We start from the raw sequence: 12,146 nt of genomic DNA, 5'->3' as shown, positions 1-12,146 counted from the left end.
TCCCAAGAAGTCTCTGAAAGACCCCTTTGTCTTCCAACAAAGTTCCATCCGAAGCTGAAAGTTTGTGACTCATACCAATAGGAGTTGCAGCTGGTCTTGCACCCAATTTTCCAGTTTCAGACAACAAATCAAGGACATATTTCCTCTGGGAAATAAGAATCCCATCCCTGGATCTGGCAACTTCTATGCCAAGGAAATATCTCAACTCCCCCAGATCCTTAATCTCAAATTCTGTACGGAGGAAAGGCTTAAGGCCCAGAATGCCAGAGGCATCATCACCAGTCACTATAATGTCATCAACATACACAATGAGATACACTGCTAGAGACCCACTTTTCTTCATAAAAAGAGTATGATCTGACTGTGTCTGAACATAGCCGAATTTAACAAGTGCAGCTCTAAATCTCTCAAACCAGGCTCTAGGAGATTGTTTGAGGCCATAAAGAGATTTATTCAGTTTACATACCTTTCCTTGCATATCTTTCCCATACATTCCTGGAGGAAGACACATGTAGACCTCCTCATGTAAGTCACCATTCAGAAATGCATTCTTTACATCTAACTGATAGAGAGGCCAATCAAAGTGAGCTGCCAAAGATAAAAGAACCCTCACAGATGTCTTCTTAGCAACAGGGGAAAAAGTCTCCAGATAGTCAATCCCATATGTCTGTGTGTAGCCCTTTGCAACAAGTCTGGCCTTGTACCTCTCAATAGTCCCATCTGCCCTGTATTTAATGGTAAAAACCCACTTGCATCCAACTGGATCCTTCCCTTCAGGCAAATCCACCACCTCCCAAGTACCATTTTCATGTAGAGCATCCGTTTTCAGCCTGCATGGCATCTCTCCATTTTGGAATCCCAAGAGCTTCTGATACAGACCTAGGAATGGGGTTAGAAACAACTGAAGAGAGGTAGGCACAATATGAAGGGGAAAGTAGGTCATAAGAAAGGTGTTTGGAAATGCAGTGTGCAGTACACTTCCGCTTTCCTTTCCTAACAGCAATGGGGACATCAAGATCTGGGAAGGGGGATTCCAAGGGAGCTGAAGCAATACCTGTTATCTCATCTGTGATTGGGAGGGTATGAGCCTCATCTGTTGTAAGGGAAACCACTTGCTCATTCCTGGATCTCTGCCTTTGATACACTTTGGGATTATGGGTAGGACGATGAGGTAAAGAAATAGGAGCACTAGGACAAGAGGAATGAAGTGGCTGATCCTCCTTTGATTCATTTTGTGAGGATACAGATTTGTCAAGAGACTGAACTGGGACAGGAAGGGGAAGAGCAAAAACTTGTGACAGACTCTCCCCCTGTTGACAATGTCCTTCCGGAGAGGAACCATAAAAAGGAGAAAGTTCATCAAAGGTAACATCCATAGAGACATGTCTGGTGCCAGTCTTTGGATCAAAACAACAATAACCCTTTTGTGTGGGGGAGTAACCGAGGAAGATGCATTTGTGGGCTTTTGGTTCAAACTTGTGTCGCTGCACATTTGGAATGTGAACATAACAGGTACAACCAAACACACGAAGAGGAATTGGGATGAGATCCTTATCTGGATGAAGAAGACTGAAGGGGGATTTAAACCCTAAAACCCTGGATGGCATACGGTTTATGAGATAGGTAGTCCAGCTCCTTCCAAACAGTTGTCAGATCAGAGTAATAAACTGATAAACTCCTCTCCACCTATTTACAAGTAGATGAAGCTACTTGCAGTTGATAAATTTTGGCATAGTGTCGAAGTTCAAAATAGGTGGACTTTGCCTGATCCCATATCTCATTTGCAGTTTCAGCCCACATGAAATTCTTCCTTATTTGCGGTTGCATGGAGATCAAAAGCCATGACATAACCATACTATTCTCTCGATCCCATTTATCATGTTTTGCATTTTCAGAAGGTGGTTTTTTTATTCTTCCATTTATGTAGCCTACTTTTCCCCTTGCAGTTATGTATAGTTTGATCCCCCTTGACCACTCTAGATAGTTTAACCCGTCAAGAGGAACAACAGCCATAGGGAAGGATAGATCTGTTCCCACTCATTCCATTCAGCACTGTGGAGATTCCAGATGTAGCTGAATCTTCACTACTCGTGATTCTTAGTTCAAAAATACACAAAAACAAAGCAGTCTTACAGAGCTGCAACAGTCCACAACAGGACACTTGCTGATTTTCGGCCCCACAGAGAACCAAGCACAAACACTGCAACTGCAATACTAGGGTTTATCACCTACACTGTGTAGGAGTCCACAAAACACTATACGAACTGCACATGCAGTGTAACCAGGTCTGAAAGACCTACAGTTTACAACCTTGATACAGCTTCTCAGCCCAAAAAAAAATGTTATAGTAGGAGCAGCAATACGAGTGGTGATTCACCACACCTAATCGGCTGATATCCACTTTCCAGGGCAGCCGAACAGTCACTCAAGTTCTAGGGTTCAACAACAGCCCCTTAGAGTGCAAACTAGGGCAACATACAATTGGAGGAAGGGGAACAGTCCCTACTCAGATTCTGGAACATTAACAGTCGTGCAAGAAGCCATAAACAGGAAGATAGAAAAAAAAATCTCAGTACCAGCAATAGGCAGCACAGTCATCAGTCATGAACTCAAACTTCCCTTCAAGTCAGATTGCAACAGGCAGTTCATTCATGAACTCGAACTCTCCTTCAGGTCAGAGCCTTCCTTTGAACATTCGGGATGGATTTCTACTGTCCTCTTAGCCGAAGCAACCCAGTTACCAGCAAAAATACATGTAGCCGAACCCTTTTTCTGTGCTAGGAAGTTGAACAGTCAGCATACTTGTAGCAGAGCCCTACTCGGTACTAGAGACTAACCGCAGCATTAGAAAAGCTTCCTCTTCCTTGTCTTCGAGCATCAGTACTATAACTCCTTCGTAGCAGAGGGGAGGCATGGATGAACCTACTCTGATACCATGTTGAGCAGGAGACCAAGAAGAAGAAGAAAAGGAGGAGAAAAGAAGAAGGAAGAAGAAGGAGAAGAGGAAGAAGAATAAGAGGCAACTGAGTTAAGGCCTCAACAAAACTTAGCTTCAGTTGAGTGAAGCTATCTATTTATATTGTTCTGGCCGTACATTACAAAATGTATACATAATTACAAAAATACCCCTGTAGGTACTAAGCCTGTGTACAGTACATATAATACACCTGATAACAATTAATATGTTCAAAACCAACATGTAAAATAATTAAATAAACAACCTTTTGTCTAAGTGGCAAGTAAATAGTTCAACTATCTGCGTCAAATGGGTCAACCAATGTTCTCATAGTTAAATAGTAAAAATATAAATATAAATAATACAAATTGTGAAAAATTTTAAGCACTTCTCTAATGTTATCTATTTATCATATCAACAACAATAAGCATGCTAAATAAAAGTATTTTTATTCAATGGAAATGAAATACAAGATTTAAAATTGATCCAAAAATGAAACCATTCCTATTCAAGTGGTGGGTCAATGTTTCAACCTTTAATGTCAAATGGATCAACCCATGATATCATAAATAAATAATAAAATCTTAAAAAAATGATAGGGACACAAAAATTATTAAAAAAATATAAAAAATTGTAAAAAAAAACATTTGGGTGCATCTCTAATATTATGCATTCATCATATTAAACAAAAATAATATGATAGATAAGAGTCATTCTTATTAATGATAGAAATAGGATTAAAAAGTAAACTAACTTAAAAAGAAAACTGTTTTTTGCATCTAATTGATGATCAATGGTCCATAGGGAGGAGGCAAATTAGGTGGGCTTAACTCCAGCTCGAATCGACCCAGCTCATACTTTTAGACAGGCTAGCTCGTTCAAATGGTTTGAATGGTTCAACTGTCCATGTAACTCCAATTTGAAAACATTGGTTTGAAAATAGGTGACCTGACGATGAACTATGACTAGACCTGAGTCACCCAACCCAATCCAGATTCTTTTTCAGGTTGGATTGGTCTGCCTTCTGGTTCGGGTTGCTAGATAGGAGACCCTAGCTTGCTTTTTGGGTTGGGTCGCTTTTTTCTGGGTCTAATTGTTATCATGCCATTGGTTAGGAACACAAGAAGGATGATGATGCCTAAATGGATGGTGTGTCCATGTCAAACAAATTGAATCACGTGAAAAACTTAAACATTTTTTACTAGTCATAAGTTGTGGTATGTGGACTCTCCTATATGGATGATGTGTCCATGTCAAACAATGTTAGTCTGTTAAAGTCTGACACTCTATGTATTCTTAAGGACACTTCTATGTACAATTTCCATTTTACCTCCTTTTGTACTTGACATAAATGAACAGCTAATGTACAAGATAAATGTCATTTTTCATATCAAACATTACTTGGTGATAAAGACAACATTTTAGGCATTTTTTGCAGCTATAAATAAAGGCCATTATGGTCCCAACTATCTAGGGTCTGCAAAATGGTAGACTGGATAGGATCCTAACCTTCGACATTTTATTGCACAAAGTGGCTGCTCTCATACTCAAACCCATATTTTCATGCTTGCCATCCCAAGATTTTACCATTAATTTTAAAATTCGAAAACTGTGAACTATTCTAACAGTAGATACATTCCCATAGATGTATCCCAATTCCCAACATTTTAGAAGGCAAAGTGAACACATAGGTGCATAGGAAAGATGCATTTTAAAGCATATGCCTTGCTTGAACCTAGGCACAATCCCTTTCAAAAGACATGCACCTTGCACCTCAACCCAGGTGCACACCATTTTAAAATATGCCTCTTTTGTTATTTTTGTAGATTCTTATATGTTCTACACCTTTGTAGTGGTTGTTCAACTTCTAAATTACCTTTTATTGCTGTTTGTACACTATTAATGGTCTATTAACTTTTAAAATTGGAAAAACAAAGGCCTCTCACATACCTAAAGCCTTGGTTCTTAATAGAATCTCAAATAGTAAAATTTTCACTGAAGAAGCAACAATAATACAACCAATATCTGATCCCTAATCCTAAAATAGATAAAATTACAACTAAAACCACAAAATCAACCCCTTTATATATACTATCCAAAAATTTAGGTCAAGGGTGCTATCCCAACTTACAAGGACATGTTTGGGCTTGCCTAAAGAGGCCTTTATGGAGATAAAGGGCTGATCTCCTAGGGTTGGGAATACAATATGTTTAACATCAAACTAGCTACCTGAAATAATGCAACCATGAGATAAATAAACAAATTAAAAGTTTCGCATACTTGAATTGCGGAGTGCTTAAAGGACTTTGGTATGATCCAATTTGTTTGCTTTTACTTCCACATTTTCACTTATAATATGTTTTATATATCACAATTATGTATTTCAATTTGAAACAGTAGGCTTTTCCAAACATTTTAATTTCTTTTAAAATTCACGTTTGTATTTTATGTATTACTCTTTTTTTTTATTTTTCAAAAATTTATGTCTTGCTTCGAAATGGCACCTGCCTTACCTTGTGTCATAGGTGCTAAAAGGCTCTTAGACTTTCATTGCACCTTGCAGTTTTAAAACACTGGCATGTCCACGAGTACATGTTTTCTCATCTTGCTAAGTCAAACTCTTGGACATGCGTCAGACTCCAACTCCCATGTTCACATGCATGCAAAACTAGTCATAAGCAACTTAGATATGTGATGTAAGAAAGATATGCTCTGCTAGGAAACCAGGTATAGAATATGAGAACTCTACTAAAGTTTCAATAAGAGAAAGTTACAAGAGTTCATATTCAGAAATTGGGGTCCTCAAATGAAAGGATAAAGCTTCACATACCAAAGGCAATGTCAATTCACTGTTTATTATCAGACATGATCTACCAGATCCAACTGCACCCTCACCATAACCTCGAACACTACCAAGACCCCCAATTGCAAATGCTTGATATGGTGCCATGTCCCCTACAATGGAACCACCTGTCAATCTGTTGATGGAAAAGGTTAGAACCATAACAAGAAAGGAGTAAACAAGAATTAGGCAATACTTATATCCCAAATGCACCAAAAAGAAGTTCTGTTCACCTTGCTAAGAAAAATGTAGGCCCAATTTGAAGTCCCTTTGATGCAACAAGTTTGAATCGGTTGAAAATTAGCCATTTAGATAGCAAAGGGATTCCTTGTTCAATTTGTAGAGTCAACTGAACCACAGAACAACAAAGTTAATGAATTAAAAAATGTCTTATCCTTGGTTTTAGGGTATGGAATTTATATTACAGTGAAAAATACATGTTTAAGATGGATAAAACAAATAGTTTACTTGAGAGAAACTGCAGTCATTTGCCTTTGCATAACAGGACTCCTGCTTCAGAACTACCATACTATCATGTGGACCATCACTGCATAAAGAGTTAAAGGCATTTGAGACAGAAAATTTATAGTCAATTCTTCAGCTTAATTTGAAGATTAACAAATCACTGCAACCAATAGTTACCTGCAGGTCACTGGAAACCCATCAAGATCTCTGCATATGGAATGACCATCATCATTGTTTGGACGAACATGCTAATGTAAAATACAGCCAATGAATGAATTAATGACTAGAATTTGCTGTTGAACCTGAAATAAGAAACTATGAAGACTATAATAAGAGAGATCCACCTCAAACTTTATGCTGGTTGTGCAGCTCCACTTGGAACTTGCAGGCTCATTCAGGTCCACCCCTGCTGAGAAGCGGCACAAATTAACACCTCCACTTCCTGAGCGCGAAAAGTTGTCAATGGGAAAACCATGGACCCCAATCTCGGGTGAAATTGAATGCTGGAGATGCCAAACATTTAAATTAGACACAACAATGTAGACTTAATATAACTCCAAACTCCCCAATTTGGTTTTCAACGCCCAGAACTGAAACAGTTCATGCCACCATTCTTTCCGTTCCACACCCAAAAAAAAATGCAGGAGCAAACCTGAATGACAAAAGAATGTTGAGCGAGCCATTTGGACCTCGGCCTCCTATAAGCTACCAAAACACTGGAATCATAAAGTCCCTTATCCCAAGATACGTCAAGCTTCTCGCTTCCACCAAACAAATTGGGATGTTTTATGCAAACACTACAATGAACAGAAAAAACTCAGAAAACCAAAATCAAAACAAACAACAAAATAGAAAAATGACTATAAATCCGCTATCCATCTTCAAGTATAAAGTATACCTCCCAATAATCAGAGAAAGCGGATTTCCATTGTCCCTAGAGAAAACCAAATTCCAGGTGAAGGGTTGCAAGGAATAGAACCAAAGTGAAATAAGAGAGAGGAGGGAGGAAAAACCTGAGAGTAGGAAGCATCAAAGCTGCACACAGCTGGTTAGTGAAATCAATGTTGACATCAATCTTAGCTGTGGACAGAAAAAATGGCGTGAGAACAACTAACAATAAGAAGAGTAACAATTAGTGATATTTATTGTGGTTATGGTTTTCTCTTTACGTTAAGTTTTAAGCAAGTATTAACCTTTGCCGGCATGGATGCTCTTCTGAGCTCCCATCCCATCACTTCAGCAACCATTAAACGGAATTTGAACTGCGAAAATCTTTCAATTCTCAAACGGATGAACAGGGATTGGCTCTGTTGGTCAAGTAGAGAGAGAGAATCTGCACGCGTTGCTTATGGTTTGCGTGGAGAGCTTCGGAAGGACGAAGGAGACCGTTCAAGTTTTTCGGAAATTGGGATTTGGTAGTCTTGTTTTCTCTGCGCCTGCAAAGGGAGCTTTACGGCCAATGTTGTGCACGTAGGTTGGTGGGACCCATTATCTACTATTGAATGGATTTCAGCAAGGAAGATTTCGAACCCATCTACATTGACCCGATGTAAGGCTGCAATCGAAGAATCGGGCTCTAATCGATTCCGGGCTTGAGTTGATTAAGGTCACTTTTGGGATAAGCTTGATTAGTTAGTTCGATCAATAAAAAATTCGACCAGAAAGCTCACAGGTTTGGAGTTTGGTTTGATTAATATATATACACTAATAATGTGATAATTTTATATAATGATAATCATAATAATAATAATCATATGAATATGCACATAGCAAGTACACCCAAGCACACGGCGAGGAAGAGAAAAGAGATCCTCATCCGGGAAGAGAAGACTATAAGGAGTTTTAAAGCCAAGGACCCGGGAGGGCCTACGGTTGATCGGAAAGGTAATAGTAAGAAGAACATCGCCCCAAAACTTTATATGAACATGGGATGCAAACAAGAGGGATCTGGCAACCTCAACCGCATGCCTGTTCTTTCTTTCCGCCACCCCGTTTTGTTGTGGAGTGTAGGAACAAGAACTTTGATGAATAAGCCCAAAAGTTTCAAGATAGGTGGAGAGGGTTCTCTCAAAATACTCCTTAGCATTGTCAAAGCGGAATATTTTGATACGAGTATTAAATTGGGTGAGGTTGAGTTCATGAAAAATTTTCACAATAGCTGGTACTTCATCCCTAGATTTCATGAGATAAATCCAAGTGTAACGTGAATAATCATCAATAGAAAGGATAAAGTACTTGTAACCCCCCATGGTTGGCATTTGATATGGCCCCCACACATAAGAGTGAACAATATGGAAAGGAGAAAGTGATCTTTTATTGCTAATTGAATAGGAATGTCTACAATGCTTTGCCAGCTCACATGATTCACAATGAAGACTCGATAAAGACAGTTCTTTAAACATATCTAGGAACAAGTGACTCAAAGCTGAAAAAGACAAGTGACCAAACTGAAAATGAGGTGGTCCCAAAGCTTGATCCGGTGTGTCTAGCAAGTATATTCCGTTTGCCTCATGGCCACTCCCAATCATCCTCTGAGACTGTAGGTCCTAAAAAACACAATGAGTGGGAAAGAAGGTCTGCAATTCATGGACTTTGTTAAGCTAGTAACAGATAAGAGGACTGCTCAATGGTTGATTTCTCTTCACTCTCCTTACTTCCCCCTTCAGGTACTGTAGTAGCATTAGTAGCCTTGGGTTTTCCCACCTGACTGCCCTTCTTAGGGTTATTATTATTCTTAAACCTACCAGGGAGAAGTCCAGGATGAAGTTTCCAGTAGGTGTCCTTTGTATGCTATGGTTTCTTGTAATATTCACACACCTGCTCTCTTTTCTCAGTAGGGCCCTTTGGTTTTATTCCTACATGTGCAAAATGTTTTGTAGGTGGACTCTGCAACTGAACCTATCACCTACTCTCCTCACTACTTATCATAGCATATGCCTGTGAAAGAATAACCTCATCCCTGGCCAAAATATTATGTTTGATAATATCAAACTCTGGGTTGAGTCCAGTGAGAAACTCAAACACCCTATTTCTCTCCACCAGCTTTCTATACATTTCAACATCCTTTTTACTCTCCCATACCACTGTCTCCATAACATCAATTTCCTGCCATAGGGATTTTAGTATAGAGTAGTAGATTGCTACACTCTTCTCCCCCTGTCTCAGGTTTTTAACATCACTTTTCAATTTGTACGCTCTGGCTACATTCAGTTTCTATGAATAGGTCTCAGTTATACTGTCCCATATCTCCTTAGCTGAAGACATCCAGTGATAGTGTTGGCTTACTATCCATCCTATAATAGTATAGTTCTCTTGCATCCATTTTTCAAATTCAGGGTCTGTCTCTTTGTGTTTCACCTTACTACCTGTGAGATACCCGTGTTTTCCTCTACTACAAACATAGATTTTTATAGACTGTGCCCATGCAAGATAGTTCCTCCCATCTAGCTTAATTGAGGTAACACCAGTCAAAACGGAATCTACTGAGGCAGGTCCAGAAACCGGCACCTACTTGAACTCACTTCCGTATGTCTCCATTAATCAAACGGAAATCAAAGAATAGAAATTTTGACTATGTAAACTTACTTGAAGTCAAACCAGAACTTGGGTGCTTGAAAAAATTGGGTTTTGCTCCGTCCAACAGATGGGAGGAAGAGAGAAGATGTTGCCGCACCTACTAGACTAACCCAAACTCTTCCAAACCTGAACCGCCCTCCTTTAGCATTCTCAAGACACCTTCCAAGCACAGAGCGCCACACCCGAACTTCACCTTTCCTGGTAACCTCGAAAATCTTTAGTCGGCTAGGGTTTCCGGCAGCAGCAAAACAGCATCACTTCTTGGCAAAATCTAGCCCAAACTAAACTCTCCAAACCGTTCTATCAACTAGGCAAGTGATTCTCTATACTATAGAGAACCTATCTCTCCATACACTCTTGATTTTAGAGTGTACAGGAACGAAGAAAAAAAAAGGAAGTGAAACCAAACCCGCTCTGATACCAAGATGTAAATAAGTCCTCTAATATCAAGATTAAACTTAGTGATTAGCAGAATAAAACAGGTCTGAATAGTCGTCCAAGAGAAGAAGATGGCGAAGAGATGAGGTAAGAGAAGAAGGAGTCTTATTATTCTCCATTCTCCTCTAACCCTATTTTATTAAGATCTAAAAATTTGATGATGACAAGAATGCCCTTAAGTGGGCGGCCAGCTTGGTAGTTACAGAAAGAAAATAAAACAAGAATAAATAAGAGGCCCATTAAGTGTGGCCCATCAACATAAAATAAAAGATATTACAAGAGTGGCTGTTAGGGCCCATTCGATCCAGTCTCTTTACAACTGGAACTGCACAAATCCAACCTGTTGGACAACCCTACTGAACCTCTCAAACCAACTTGTAGTCCTAAGTTTTCTCCTCTCTCCCATCCTTCTTTCTTCGTTCTCTTCTTTTGTCTCATTCATGACAAGTTGGAACCAAAGCAGGTTGACTCTGACTCTGATGATGATGATGATGACGAAGATGACAACAATGATGGAGATTCCAGATTTGTTGAGTGCTGATCTATTAAGTGAAGTTATTTATTTATTTATTTATTTTTATCTTCTATTTTGTTTTTCTTTTCTGTTGTAGTACAGTTTTATTTGTTCTTGTTTTCTCTCCATAGTTATGATCTGTTCATGGACTGAGATCTCCCCTATTTAGTCATGTCATTGAAGAATGACCTCCCCTCCATTAGAAATTTGTAGAGAACACTGATGTGGGCCCCACAGCAGTGGTCCCCACTGTGTTCGTAGGACAGCATGTGTAGTTATTTGTTTCAGTCATAGTAGTGTCAGTTGGGGTCAGTTTGTTATTTCAGTTGTTTATTTCAGTTTTTATATACTTTATTTGTCATGTAAGTACTAAGGGCAGATCTGTCCTTTCCTCTATGTACTGAACATAACCTATAAATACTAAGAGTGTGGCGGCGGCAGATGTGTTAGAATCTGTCCCTCCTTTCAAACCCTTGTGTTCTTCTGTTTCTCTTCTCTTCCTTCTCCTTCTTACTTTTCTTCTGCTTTTCTAAACCTAAAATCTATTAGGGTTCAAGACTGATTGCAGTCTTGATCTTCTACTTGGTATCAGAGCCAATCTAGGGCTTCTCATGTGTGCCTAGTCCAGCCAACCACATGAGGACTAGCTAGGCCTGGAAGCTTATCAAGAAGTATTCGTCGGCTGATTCTTGGAGATTAGCAGGAGAGGTTCGCAGCTGTTGAGGACTTGCACGTCTTGCAGAGAGTTGGTAATCAGGAAGAAGCAGCGAAGGCTAGGGTTCAGGTAACCCTGGAAGGCAGTGAACAACATTCCATAAATTGCTCTCTAAGCTGGTTTCAGAAAATAGCATCTCAGATTGCTCTTCTAGGGGATAATAAAAACTTGATAGGCTGCATGGTACTGTGCTTGCCAGTTGATTTCAGATCTGATTTGTATTGGTTTCCTGCATATACTGTGATTGCCGATTGGTTTCAGATCAGGCCTGCACTAGTTCATGCATATATTGTGATTACAGATTGGTTTCAGATCAGACCTGCATTGATTTCATATTTTTTTCTGGTTGTGACCGATTGTCCAAGTGCTATTTTCTGGTGTAGTGGCTCTAACAGTTTGTAGCTACTGATTCTTGACCAAAGATGGAGTTCAAAAATCAGAGAGAAAGTAGTTTTGGGAACAACAGTTATGGTAGTGTATTTGAAACCGGGTTTCAGATTAGAACTGTGAGATTTGATGGGTCAATTTACTTGGAATGGGCTCAATTAGCCATGATGGCTATTGAAGGAAGGGGAAAACTGGGTTACCTCTTGGGAGATGTGAAAGAACCTGCCAAGGAGGACCCAACATACACCAAGTG

At 39.4% G+C, this 12,146-nt stretch overlaps 2 protein-coding genes across 4 annotated transcripts in view; one reads left to right on the top strand and one right to left on the bottom strand.

Moving 5' to 3' along the window:
* LOC148871497 (uncharacterized) overlaps positions 1–12,146 on the top strand; it is a 173,366-nt gene that overhangs the window by 107,618 nt on the left and 53,602 nt on the right. The window lies entirely within an intron of this gene.
* LOC148871498 (protein SUPPRESSOR OF PPI1 LOCUS 2, chloroplastic-like) lies at positions 5,727–7,582 on the bottom strand. Its single transcript, XM_088967998.1, has 9 exons — positions 7,457–7,582; positions 7,277–7,343; positions 7,162–7,197; positions 6,916–7,060; positions 6,608–6,766; positions 6,441–6,511; positions 6,267–6,345; positions 6,032–6,147; positions 5,727–5,934 (listed from the first exon to the last, which is right to left on the bottom strand). The coding sequence occupies exons 1-9, from the start codon at positions 7,488–7,490 to the stop codon at positions 5,727–5,729; spliced, it is 915 nt and encodes a 304-aa protein (XP_088824124.1). The 5' UTR covers positions 7,491–7,582.

Source organism: Nelumbo lutea, chromosome 2, assembly GCF_056320005.1.
Source record: "Nelumbo lutea isolate HS-2025 chromosome 2, American lotus-T2T, whole genome shotgun sequence".
NCBI classification, from domain to species: domain Eukaryota; kingdom Viridiplantae; phylum Streptophyta; class Magnoliopsida; order Proteales; family Nelumbonaceae; genus Nelumbo; species Nelumbo lutea.
The sequence above is the reverse complement of the archived record's forward strand: the minus strand, read 5'-3'. Positions and strand labels throughout refer to the sequence as shown.

Bases quoted from the DNA above. Each gene is read 5' to 3' on its own strand.
- LOC148871498 (XM_088967998.1), bottom strand. From the start codon at position 7,490: ATGGGAGCTCAGAAGAGCATCCATGCCGGCAAAG. The intron at 7,061-7,161 runs GTATACTTTATA...TGTTCATTGTAG, and splicing joins CTTTCTCTGATTATTGGGAG to TGTTTGCATAAAACATCCCA. The intron at 6,148-6,266 runs GTAAACTATTTG...TCTGTGGTTCAG, and splicing joins ATGACTGCAGTTTCTCTCAA to TTGACTCTACAAATTGAACA.